The sequence below is a fragment of the Epinephelus fuscoguttatus genome, linkage group LG4 (assembly GCF_011397635.1).
Source record: "Epinephelus fuscoguttatus linkage group LG4, E.fuscoguttatus.final_Chr_v1".
In the NCBI taxonomy this organism is placed as follows: Eukaryota; Metazoa; Chordata; class Actinopteri; order Perciformes; family Serranidae; genus Epinephelus; species Epinephelus fuscoguttatus.
The window spans coordinates 23,508,481-23,520,366 of NC_064755.1; the positions used below are offsets into that span (position 1 = coordinate 23,508,481).

At 38.7% G+C, this 11,886-nt stretch overlaps 1 protein-coding gene and 1 non-coding gene across 2 annotated transcripts; one reads left to right on the forward strand and one right to left on the reverse strand.

The window, feature by feature from the left end:
• The first annotated feature begins 4,095 nt into the window (after nucleotides 1–4,095).
• Nucleotides 4,096–11,879, forward strand: miox (myo-inositol oxygenase). The gene is made up of 10 exons (XM_049574754.1): nucleotides 4,096–4,230; nucleotides 4,401–4,481; nucleotides 6,883–6,963; nucleotides 7,454–7,616; nucleotides 7,702–7,769; nucleotides 10,053–10,162; nucleotides 10,904–10,971; nucleotides 11,104–11,153; nucleotides 11,273–11,385; nucleotides 11,471–11,879. Exons 1-10 carry the CDS (start codon nucleotides 4,213–4,215, stop codon nucleotides 11,577–11,579), a joined length of 861 nt encoding a protein of 286 aa, XP_049430711.1. The 5' UTR covers nucleotides 4,096–4,212; the 3' UTR covers nucleotides 11,580–11,879.
• On the reverse strand, nucleotides 9,312–9,384 carry trnav-uac (transfer RNA valine (anticodon UAC)). Its single transcript has one exon. It is a non-coding gene; the product is annotated as a tRNA-Val (tRNA).
• Nucleotides 11,880–11,886: the final 7 nt, after the last annotated feature.

Below are 11,886 nucleotides of genomic sequence, written 5' to 3' on the forward strand. Positions count from 1 at the left end.
ATTACCATGGCATGTGTGAAAAGCATGGAATGGGTTTGTGGACTGCCGTTTGGCAGCATCAAGTTCGGTATTTTGGCCGTTGCAATCTTGGTTTCTGGAGCCTGAAGTGACTGTATTTGGACAAGAGGATGAAGCTGTGGAGGAGCAAGGAATGGATCTGACTCGCATACTGCAGCAACCAGTAACGACGCCTTGCAGAAAGTCTGTCAATTAAGCAGCCCCACTTTTGAATATGCTTAAGTTTGGGCCTTAATAAAATGTAAACAGATGCGTTATTAAAAAAATCACCCCCTGTATAGTTGTCACGAATGTGGAAATTAGTAGACCAAAACCAGGTTGTATGCAGCAGAGGGCCACAGGCTGGACTTGAACCCGGGCTGCTGTGGCAACAGCCCGGGTGGCCACTAAGCCACCGACGCCCCAGTTTTGGCACTTCTGCACTGGCTTTATTTCCCAGCCTCTAAGGTGTTTAAGGTGCAAGACTGAAATGTTCCTGAATGTAGTGCATGTGTGAATAGTGAAAATCCCACCCAGTAATTTACTGGGAGCTATGTGTGAAAGAGGCTTTATATTACAAACACACCTTCTCATGACCAGGTGACTCATCAGGATCACACATTATTAGAATCAGGTTCATGGCATCACAGAGAAGACAGATTTAAAAAACAGTAAAAGCAGTAGAGGCTGAGATATCTGATCTTTAAGTCCCTTGTATAAGACAAGCTCCACACCTCCAGTTTGTCCCACAGGCTTTTATAAATTTATAGTCTCCAAGCTCAAGCCAAGATAAGACTTATGACATCACCATGATGTCATCAGGGTTATTTAAGGACCGCTCCTTCCTGAGTCACAGAACACTGGTTTCATAAGCTGAGTAGCACTCTCCATGATAGTCAAATAGTATTCAGATTACAAAACAGCTTTATACAACATTTTCTTTCTTTGAAGACTAAAAATCAAATGTAGTGTGATGCATTAAATCACTTCCATGTGCCAGCTTGTTGTGTATCTGAACTTAACCAAAAATTGACCAGCCAATAATTTAAGATTTGGGGTTGGCTTCTAACATGGACCATCAGATCTCAGGGCTGGGCAGAGCCTCCCCTAACCCTGGACACACCCCTGAGTTTAAACAAAAACAAAACAAGCAGAAAATCTTGGCTATTATGACCACATGTAGGGTGTGTGGGTAAAAACAGTGGTAATGTTTAACATAAATACCTAACATAAAGTTAATTTTAATTTAAACTACACATCATTTTATTTTTTACCTTGTTTTGTCTTGATTTTTCCCTCTCTCCTCCTCTATTTCTTCTTTCCTGACCCGTTTTTTTTCCTTCTCTATTATATGATTTCATTGATGTTTTGACAGGGGAATTTCTTTGATAAGCTTTTAGTGGCTTCTAACCTCTCCGGCACTTTTCTTTTTTTAATCTTGTAAATGTTACACTGTCTGTTTTTAACATTATGTGCAAATAAACTAATCTAAACTAAAACTAAACATTATTCATCCTGTTATGCGTTGCCACGGTGTTGGCCTTTTCTCTAATATTGCTTTTCTCCTTCTCATATTTTAGCAGAATTAATCTCTGATCCTCACGAGAAATACTTTTTTTTCCCCCTCACATACGGCGCTCTGTGAGGACGCTCAGTGACGCTGCGCTTATCTCACGATTGTGATTGGTCCGCTGCGTGCCCGTTCACGGCTCTTGATAAAGCAACCCTGGGTTGAGTTACCGAGCTGATATCCAGCGTCGTGATACCGATTAGCCTGATTTCCATTGTTAGGGTTACTCAACCCAGGATAGGTCTGGGTAACCCAGGAAAGGTTGATCTTGCTTCGTGATACAGGCCCCAGCTTATTTAGGTTTTTGTGGTGAAATGGGGAGGTATCATGTAAATAACTATTTATTTCAACCTCATGAATCAGACATTCCTCGTCAATTGCAGCGCTTTCACTTCGAGCAACAGGTATAAAAGAGAAACGGGGCGACCGACAAAAGTTCGCTCTAAACGGCGCGCGATATCGCGCGACGTCGCGCAGCGTCGCTCGCGGGCAGTATGGACAGTCCAATGGGAAACAATGCAATCAAACTGCTGACGCTCCCTCGCGTCGCATCCAGGTAGGACACGGTGTGGACACGGTATGAGAGGGACACCAGAGGACTGTACCACGACGGAGACAGGCTGTCTTTGCCAGAGCTGGCTCGACAAACCCTGAAGTCTCAGTCAGAGATAACGGGTGCCATGAAGGTGGTTATGGACTTGCTATAACTAATAACGCGCTAAACGGTTTCGTTTCGAAGAATATTAAAAACGTATTATAGTATATGTATATTAATACTGTATATATGTATAGTATATGCATATTTCCTTTCATGGCTATTGCAATTATTATAACCATTGATATTATCATTTATTTACCTAAAGTTTTATGCTGTTAGTTGTTTTGCCCACTCACCTACATATTTTGTTGTGTATCTGTATGCATGTGGGTTTGTGTGTGTCAGAATGTGTTTTCCCGTTTTATGTCGGCCTATTACATCATTTGTGGAGATATATGTGTGTGTGTGTGTTTGTGTGTGTGTGTATTGCATATGTGTATATATTATGGTACTTGTTAGGGAGAGCTAGTTAACATGCTAACGGCCAGAGGGCGGCAAACCCGATAACGAGAAGATATCCTGGGTAAGTTGAACTGGCTTCGTAGTACAGGGCTCCAATGGACCAAAGAAAACTACAGACACATTCAGTAGTTCAGTAAGAGCAAGAACAACCTTGTGACTAAAACTAAACACATGCACATATTTTCTTCATCACTGATGTACTGTAGGTTCCTGTGTAAAAAATAAAATAAAATAAATAAGAGCTATGCATACAGTAAGCACTACTGTAATTGCACAGCTTTGTTTGGTGGCATTTATGTAATGTTACGGCTCAGCAAGTTCGATAAATTGCATTTATAACATATTCCCTGAGCTGTCAATCTGTATTGCTTATATATGCACAGTGATTATAGAGTGACTTTACTCAAAGGAGCAGTAAAAGGTGCTTTTTAGCCGACTTCAGGCCAAAATTCAGAACAAAAACTGGTCTCGACTGGGTTTGTCTGCAGCGTAACTTACCATAAAAGAGAGCCACGTTCATAGGATTGAAAGCCCTGGCTTTGGACCCAAGATACCTCATCGACTCACTCATCTTGCTTCGTGGTACACCCCTCTGATAGCTGCTGGAACTGATGCAAAATAGGGCACTTAGTGGCAACATCTGGCAGAAACCAAAAAGCTGTGTGTCCTGGGTCGACACTTTGGTCACCTTCACCTCTGGTACAACAAACAGAAGAGATTCCTCCTAATCATTCACAACCACTGTGGAGGTCTGTGTGTTCAATCTGATTAACATGAGCAAGGACATTTGATACTGAGAAGTCAGGAGCTGGTCAGATCCTGTTACATGTTATACGTTGTGTTATATAATGTCAACACCCACAAATAATGTGGGAGCAATGGAAGCTTATTTGGTTTAGCTGTTTTTATTTGTGTGTGATTTTCTTTTTGTGTGCGCATGGTATAGATGACAGATGTACCATATACACTTTATGAGACAAGCATGCAGGTTTTGATATGATAAAATAGGTCTGTACATTTATGTAAATGTGCTTTTTTTTTAAATTAATAAATCAATTATATGGTAAGGTAAAGGTTCCCTAGGGCAGCACAGACCTCCACCAAGACAAAAGTGAAAAGTAATTGGTAATTGTGCATCAACCCTGTGATTCAGATCCGCTTTAAAATTTAATATGTTCTTTCCTCCTGCCTGTGCGTCCCCCTTCCACCACACCTCCACAAGTTTCATGAAAATTGGGCCAGCAGTGTTCCCTAATCCTGCTGACAAACAAACAAACCAAGCCAAAAACATCACCTCCTTGAAGGAGATAAAATAAGTGACTTGACTGTGGAACAAAAAACAACTGAGTCATCCTACATCAGGCCAAACACATAACCTGCTGACTACTGAAAAACTCTTTCCAGGATCAACACACAAACATACACGTACAAAGTTCAACACAGCGTACCCCATTAGGTTAAAATGTGACTGGACATTGGTGTACACTTTATGTTGGCTTGGAGTGGAGGTTGAAGGCATTACAGTTTAAACCGACAGGATATATACAGGCAGGAGGAACGTCACACCACAACACAGACTGAAGCCATGAGTGTCATCAACATCGTATGTGTGGCTTCAGTACATACCAATGCTTTGCTTTCAATTTGATCATTTTAACCTTCTCATCTATTTCAAACACTTTAAATACTTAATTTCCTTTTGAAAGCACATTTGTATTTTAGCTTTTTTAAACTTGAAAATGTTGCATGCACTTTCTGTTATTTCACATGCAGGGTCCAGACCCGTCTCTGGCGTATCGGCCAAATTTGGAGAAGAATGCAACCAAAGAGAAAGAAGACTACAGAAACTTTGAGGTAAGCATTCAAAGGTCCTTATTGACTCATTTATTTAATGCTGCATTCATTCATGGCCAGAGTGGTGAATTCAGTGATGAGGAACACACTATTACAATCATGGAAAAGTTACAGATATGAGAAAACACTACTGGCCAAAAAAGAGCATACAAATTTAAAGTGTTTTTAAAAGGATACAACTGTTAACTTGGGTTTGAGACTCTGTCTGAGAGGGAAGTGTAACTTATTATCTGCTAATGAGATGGGAAAACGAGGAAGGAATTTGACTTGCAATTAAATGCAGTAAGTATCAGAGACACTGCATCTCAGGAGGTGATCTATGATTACTTCTCCCACTTCTCTCAGACATAATAAGAGGGGTAGAGCAGGGATGCTGTGTCTGTTTTAATCAGCAGAATATTATCCCTTATTTACCTTGTAGACCTGTGATTTACTTAGACATGTTGTTTGAACAGTGTGCATAAAAAAAAAAACATGTTGTTTTTAAAACATTTCTGAGTCCATCTATTAGTAAGTAAAGCAGAAATTGGTGAACCAGTACTTTTGGCTGACACAGGAACTTAATCTGTAATCTGTCATTTTCACTGAGCATGTGTGTAATAGGAAGTATCCTATTATAGGATACTTATTTAATTGTTTACTGGTATTGTTTGATCATTGTATTGTGATTATTGCTTGTTTGGCTGATATAGCCATTATATAAGATTTACCTTTAGAGGAATTACACTTTTTTTCATGTCATTATTTTGTTTGTATCTGGATGTTTACATATGTATTTATACTTGATTTGTTCAATTTTTTTTTTTTTGATCAGTCACTGTTGAGATAGTTTTTGACGTACTAAGGATAGTCATCTGATTATTTTAATTTTAATTTTAATTTAATTGGATTGTAGGCTCAGCATACCTATTGGCCACTCTTTGTATTGTCTTTGAGGCCGTTTACACGTTGCTGGCTATTTTCATAAACGGACATTTCACCGTCTCCGTTTTCAAAAAGATCTTCGTTTACACTTACCTGTGTATATATACACACAAGAGCACGCCAAACCTGTAGGTGGCGGTGTAACGAGAAGCTCAAGCCTTCCATGTATCCATTGTCACCATAGCAACATAGGTCGCACTTTTGACACAGGTGCAAGTTAAGGCGCATACTGTGACGTCGGCTGCCTATAACTCCGTTTATCTCAGTTTACATGCAAACACGCAACCGGAGTTTTCCAAAATCTCCACTCTGGCCGGAGTTTTTAGAAAGACTCGTTTTCAGAGGAGAAATTTCCGTTTGCGTGTAAGCGAAGGGCACAAACGAAGGAAGATGTCTCCGTTTATCAAAATCACCGTGTATGTGTAAACGGCCTATTTATGTCTTGTTCTGTGGATCTTTGGGTCCAATTGGTTGATTGACTGATTCATGCCAGCTGGAGTGATTCAGCACGGTCCTGGGAGGCCATTTACATGTACACAGTGATTTTGATAAACGGAGACATCTTCCTTCGTTTGTGCCCTTCGTTTACACGCAAACGGAGATTTCTCCTCTGAAAACGAGTCTTTCTAAAAACTCCGGCCAGAGTGGAGATTTTGGAAAACTCCGGTTGCGCGTTTGCATGTAAACTGAGATAAACGGAGATAAACGGAGTTATAGGCAGCCAACGTCACAGTATGTGCCGGAACTTGAGCCTGTGTAAAAAGTGCGACCTGTGTTGCTATGGTGACAATGGATACATGGAAGGCTTGAGCTTCTCGTTACACTGCCACCTACAGGTTTGGCATGCTCTTGTGTATATATACACGGTTAAGTGTAAACGAAGATCTTTTTGAAAACGGAGACAGTGAAATGTCCGTTTATGAAAATAGCCGGCAACGTGTAAACGGCGTCTGGCTGTTAGATATGTGGGCTATACCCACTTTGTGCATTAATGCTGAGGAAAGCCAAGTGCTGAAACGCGTCCGTTTGTGATACTGCTGTGCATTATTAAAAGACTGATATATATGATATTTGTGAGTGCTGACATTTGGATTTATTTAGTTTGTGAGTTTTGGGTCGGCACCCTGTGATTTTTCAAACGGTGAGTCGAGCACGTCAATTCTTTTGTTTTTGCTCCATGTAGTTACCTTACATTGTGCAGCTTTAAGGGATATATTGCTAGTTAAACATTGCAGAGGTGGGTCAGTGTGAATGTTACCAGAATTTAAAAAACAAAAAAACTACATTTGTTGCCATGTAGCAGCTAAAATGTTCTCATTCTTTTATGCTGAAGGTGGGTGTAGTCAGACGTGTCATTATTTTTATACTTTAAACCATAGAGGTTGTCGCAGAAATACATTCCTGCCATGAAAGGTTTCATGTTGAGTCACTCAACAGTGTGTGTGTGTGTGTGTGTGTGTTTGTGTGTGTGTTTCAGAGTGGAAGTCTAATTGACCGTGTGTTCAAAACATACGACTTGATGCACACCAATCAGACGCTGGAGTTTGTGAAACAAAAGGTGAGTAAATCAGGAACAAAAACACAAAGTAAAAAGCCTTTTTATTGAGATATTAAGGAATTAAATGTGATGGTGCATCAAAATGTTTTTTTCCTCCATGACAAGAATCAGTAATGCTGTTTTATGTAATTTGTCCTGCACTGATTTTGAGGATTTTGTTTTGCTCTGTGCGACCGAGTGATCCTGTCAGACTGAGCAAACAAATGTCATCCAGTTCCAAGTTTTAAGTCAAATGCTCGGGGCCAATAGATGTTCTATCTAGACTAAGTGTTTGATTAACCTCTTTTTGACTTCTTCCAAAGGTTACAATGAGACACTTCCCTGTTTCATTTACCTGACCCAGCTACAGACACTTCCCATGACCGATAATTTGAGATTAAATGCAGACAAACCTGATCTTTCTGTCCCTGAAAATTCAGCAGAAAGCAGTATTTTGAAAAAGTATTTTTTTTCCCTTTGCCATAACCCTGTGACTCTTACCTTGCTACAGCATTCTGAATGGAGCGGCTGCAACCACACTCAGATGACCATGATGGATGCAATCATGTCTCTAGACCAGCTGGTGGATGAGTCCGATCCTGATGTGGACTTCCCCAACTCCTTCCACGCCTTCCAGACGGCTGAGGGCATCCGCCAAGCACACCCAGACAAAGGTACCATGCAGGGAGAGGGAGAGAGACAGAAACACATACACTGTGTACAGTTACACACAAATACATATCTGTGTTCCCTCCCAAGACTGGTTCCAGTTGGTGGGTCTGATCCATGATGTTGGGAAGATGATGGCTCTTTGGGACGAACCCCAGGTAGGAAACATGGTCTGGTATCACAGTTATCACAGCCTAAACTCTGAACATCAATGCTGAGGAATATGAGCTCACTTTCTACTTCAGGGTCACATTTTCAAATTTGCTTTCCCTCAAACTAAGGTTTTAATTTTGACTTTTTAGGGTGTTTTTGTGTTTCCAATACTCTCATTGATATTTAAGACCCCTCTTCAGTCCTCTTGTCTCTTTATATAAGGCATGCTTAACCTGTGTTTTGATAAGTCGTAATCATGATTACAATAACAACTTACATTTTTTATTTAATACTATATACAGGTATCATTCACTTAATGTTTGTTTTTTGTTTGTTTGTTCTTGACCTTTTCAAGATGATTTTTAACCAAATTTAAGACTGATCTTTGGACAAATCATCTTTTTTCTTTTTCAAGCACTGCCAGTAAGTATAAAGGTAAGTAGTGTATATATATATATATATATATATATATTAAACCTGCTCATCTAATGATCATATTCTGCACAGGACCATATATATATATATATATATATATATGGTCCTGTGCAGAATATGATGATAATAATAATAATAATAATAATAATAATAATAATAATAATAATAATAATAATAATATAATATATATTTTATATATATATATATATATATATATGGTCCTGTGCAGAATATGATCATTAGATGAGCAGGTTTAATCTACATTTTGCCATCAGGTAACTGCAACTGCAACATAAAAAGAAAGTGCTGTGTTAGGTTCAGTGGCAGTTTTATATGTGGTCTTTCACATAGGGCTGGGCAATATGTAGAAATTGAAACATAATAATATTTTTGACCAAATATCTCCATATTGATATTGTGACAATATCGTAGGGTTGACTGTTGGTGCTTTCACAAAATATTTACATGAGATTTTTTGATAAATAATCATCAGTAATGTGGATATAATGACTAAGTGGGTAAAGACAAATACTAGAACAGTCTGATAAGCTCAGAAAATGACATCATTTTACTGTAATGAAGCTTTTAAAACCAGGAAAAGACAACATTTACAGTATTACAATATCCAAAATCTAAGACGATATCTAGTCTCATGTCACAATATCAGTGTAATATCCTCATATTGCCCAGTGCTGCTTTCAAGCAAAAGAGCTTGACTCATTTTGACAAAAAAGGTAACACTGTATTTACAGATACAGATAATTTTATAGAGTATTTGTAATATTTCAACAGCTTATTAGTAGAGATCACTTCAACTGTTTCACTTTGTGTGTAGATATTTATCCATGGAGTATATGTGACGATTCACGACAAGTTCTCAGAATAACTTAGTTGAACTTGAACTACTCACTCAACCTATGCTGCATAGATTGAGTTAATTGTTCAACAAAATTATTTTGTTTATGAATCATACTATGCTGTAGATTCGGGGTGTCAAACTCATTTTAGTTCATGGGCTACATAAAGCTCAGTCTGATCTCAATTTTTTTTTTTAAATTTTATATACTTTATTAATCCCTTATGGATTTGAGTTACTGTAGCCCCTAAAGTATTGGTTCCACTGGGTTTTGAACCCAGGACCTTCTGCATGTAAAGCAGACATGATAACCTCTACACTATGGAAACATACACAAATGGATCATACTAGTAAAAGCACTACAAAATAACCTGCAAAGAACAAAGCTTTCAGATTTGTAGAAGTAAAGTTACAGGTAGCTTACATCCTGAAAACATTAACAAATCAATGAAGAATCCATTTTTAAAACAAATGATGAACAGCCTGAGATGACGGCCGTCAGATCTCTCGGCTAAAACTAAAACCAGACGTATGTTTCCTTAAACCTGCCAGTAATTAATACATCTTCTCTGTTCGTAGTTATCCTTGCAATTCGTTGTATTTTCCGCCATATTGAGTTTGACAGTGGTGCTGAATATATTCCTTGAGCACTGAAAGGTGCTGTGAGCCTACCAAGCACACTGGCTTCCCATTTACCTCTGTGAAGAAATAGGAACTGGTTTATTTGGACAAATAGGAATAGCAGTGCATTAAACTTTAGATAATGTTAAACATCTACAGAATAAAGCAAAATGGTTGAATTGTCGAATCTCAGCTAATAAGCTCTTTAAATGGTACAAGTACATATACCAAAAAAATAGCGGATAGACAAAATTGATCAACTTTAAGACTATTTAAAGATTTTTAAAGTCTAATATTTATAAAATTGAATTTAAAGCCATCAATGACCTGCAGTTACCCTGTCTGATATCAAACTTTTTCAATATGTGCTCTGCAGTGGGCTGTAGTGGGAGACACCTTCCCAGTGGGTTGCAAGTTTCAAAACTCCATTGTGTTCAGAGACAATACCTTCCTGAATAATCCAGATGATAAAAACCCCAGCTACAAGTTGGTATTATCGTACTGCTAACATACTACTACTACTTCTACTACCACTACTACTGCTAAGTCTGTTTGCCTTCAAAACATTCTGTTAAAGGAGCAGTGTGTAGGATTTAGTAGCATCTAGGGGTGAGGATTTCAGATTGCAACTAGTTGAAATTAAACTTCAGTGAGCCAAGCATGAACTTGTGCTTAGGATTCCTTCATTGTTCATTGTTCAGGAGGTTTTACAGGGACCTAAATTATCTGCAGACGTCTCTTCCTCTCTAAAACAAATGAACCAGGTGATTTAATCCAGTAAAAAAGCACAGAATAAAGCAGTTTCACATTACAAATCAGTGTTTCTCCGATGCCAACATTAAAAAGGCGAATGGCCCTATCTAGAGCCAGTGTTTGGTTTGTCCATCCATGGCGGACTCTTTGGACGAGGTCCTGCTCCCTATGTAGCTATAAACGGCTAATTTTAGGTAACAAAAACATAACAATTCTTAATTTCAGGTGATTACACACTAAAGAAAACACTTGTATTAAATTTCTGGCAATATATCCCCCTAAATCCTACACACTGGACCTTTAAAATTACCTGTCCCAAATATGTTTTAGTCCATAATTCATCAGTTTTAATAAAAGTCCCCTGCTCTAACATTGCTGTTTATTTCAGTACTAACATTATTGACACCTATAGGCTATTTGGCTAATGTAATGGGAATTTATCTGGTTATATAATGACTTTTTCCCCATCTTTAGCACTGAGTACGGCATCTATGAATCAAACTGTGGGCTCGACAACGTCTTCATGTCCTGGGGTCATGATGGTAAGAGATGGCATCATGTTCAGCCACACACAATCATCCACTATAACTTCTAAAAGAAGCAAATGTTTACTGCCATTTAAGTGCCTTGTTATCTACGATACTGCGGCTAAACTCTTGCGTTGTCATCTTCAGAGTATCTCTACAGAGTCATGAAGTTCAACAACAGCTCCATCCCAGAGGAGGTCAGAAAATCATTATTAAATGACTGTTATATTTGCAAAGCAAAAAAGGCGCCATTATGCTCTCTCCTTACCTGCAGTGCTCACAGTTATGGCTCTACTCGTTTCGTGTCTCTCCTCAGGGCTTGTACATGATTCGCTTCCACTCATTCTACCCCTGGCACTCCCACGATGACTACATGCACCTGTGCAACGACAAAGACCTGCGCATGCTGCCCTGGGTCCGAGAGTTCAAGTGAGCATCTTCCTCTCTCACGTGCATGTTATTTATCCTGCTCACTGCTTTGAACCTGACGCTGCATCTTCCGTCCTATCCACAGCAAATTTGACCTGTACACAAAGACCTCCGAGCTGCCTGACTTGGACAAGCTGAAGCCGTACTACCAGTCTCTCATTGACAAGTACTGTCCTGGAATACTGAAGTGGTGAAACAGACACTGAATTCAGCAGCAACACTATAAAGACACAGAGAGTGATTACATGATGTTGAGTACCTCAGAATGATTTGTGTTGGTGCTTTATAATAACACTAAAGCTGGATTTACTATCTCCTGTACGCACATATTAATTATTATACTGATTGTATATTGACAATTCAAGCTATCAAAACGACATATGAATCATGATTGTTACACCTTTTCAGATAAGAATTGACAGAGAAGCATTTCTATTTTATTGTACTTTAATATGTGATTTTAAAAAAACATTTTAAAAATTTTCTACACCAAACTGTGTG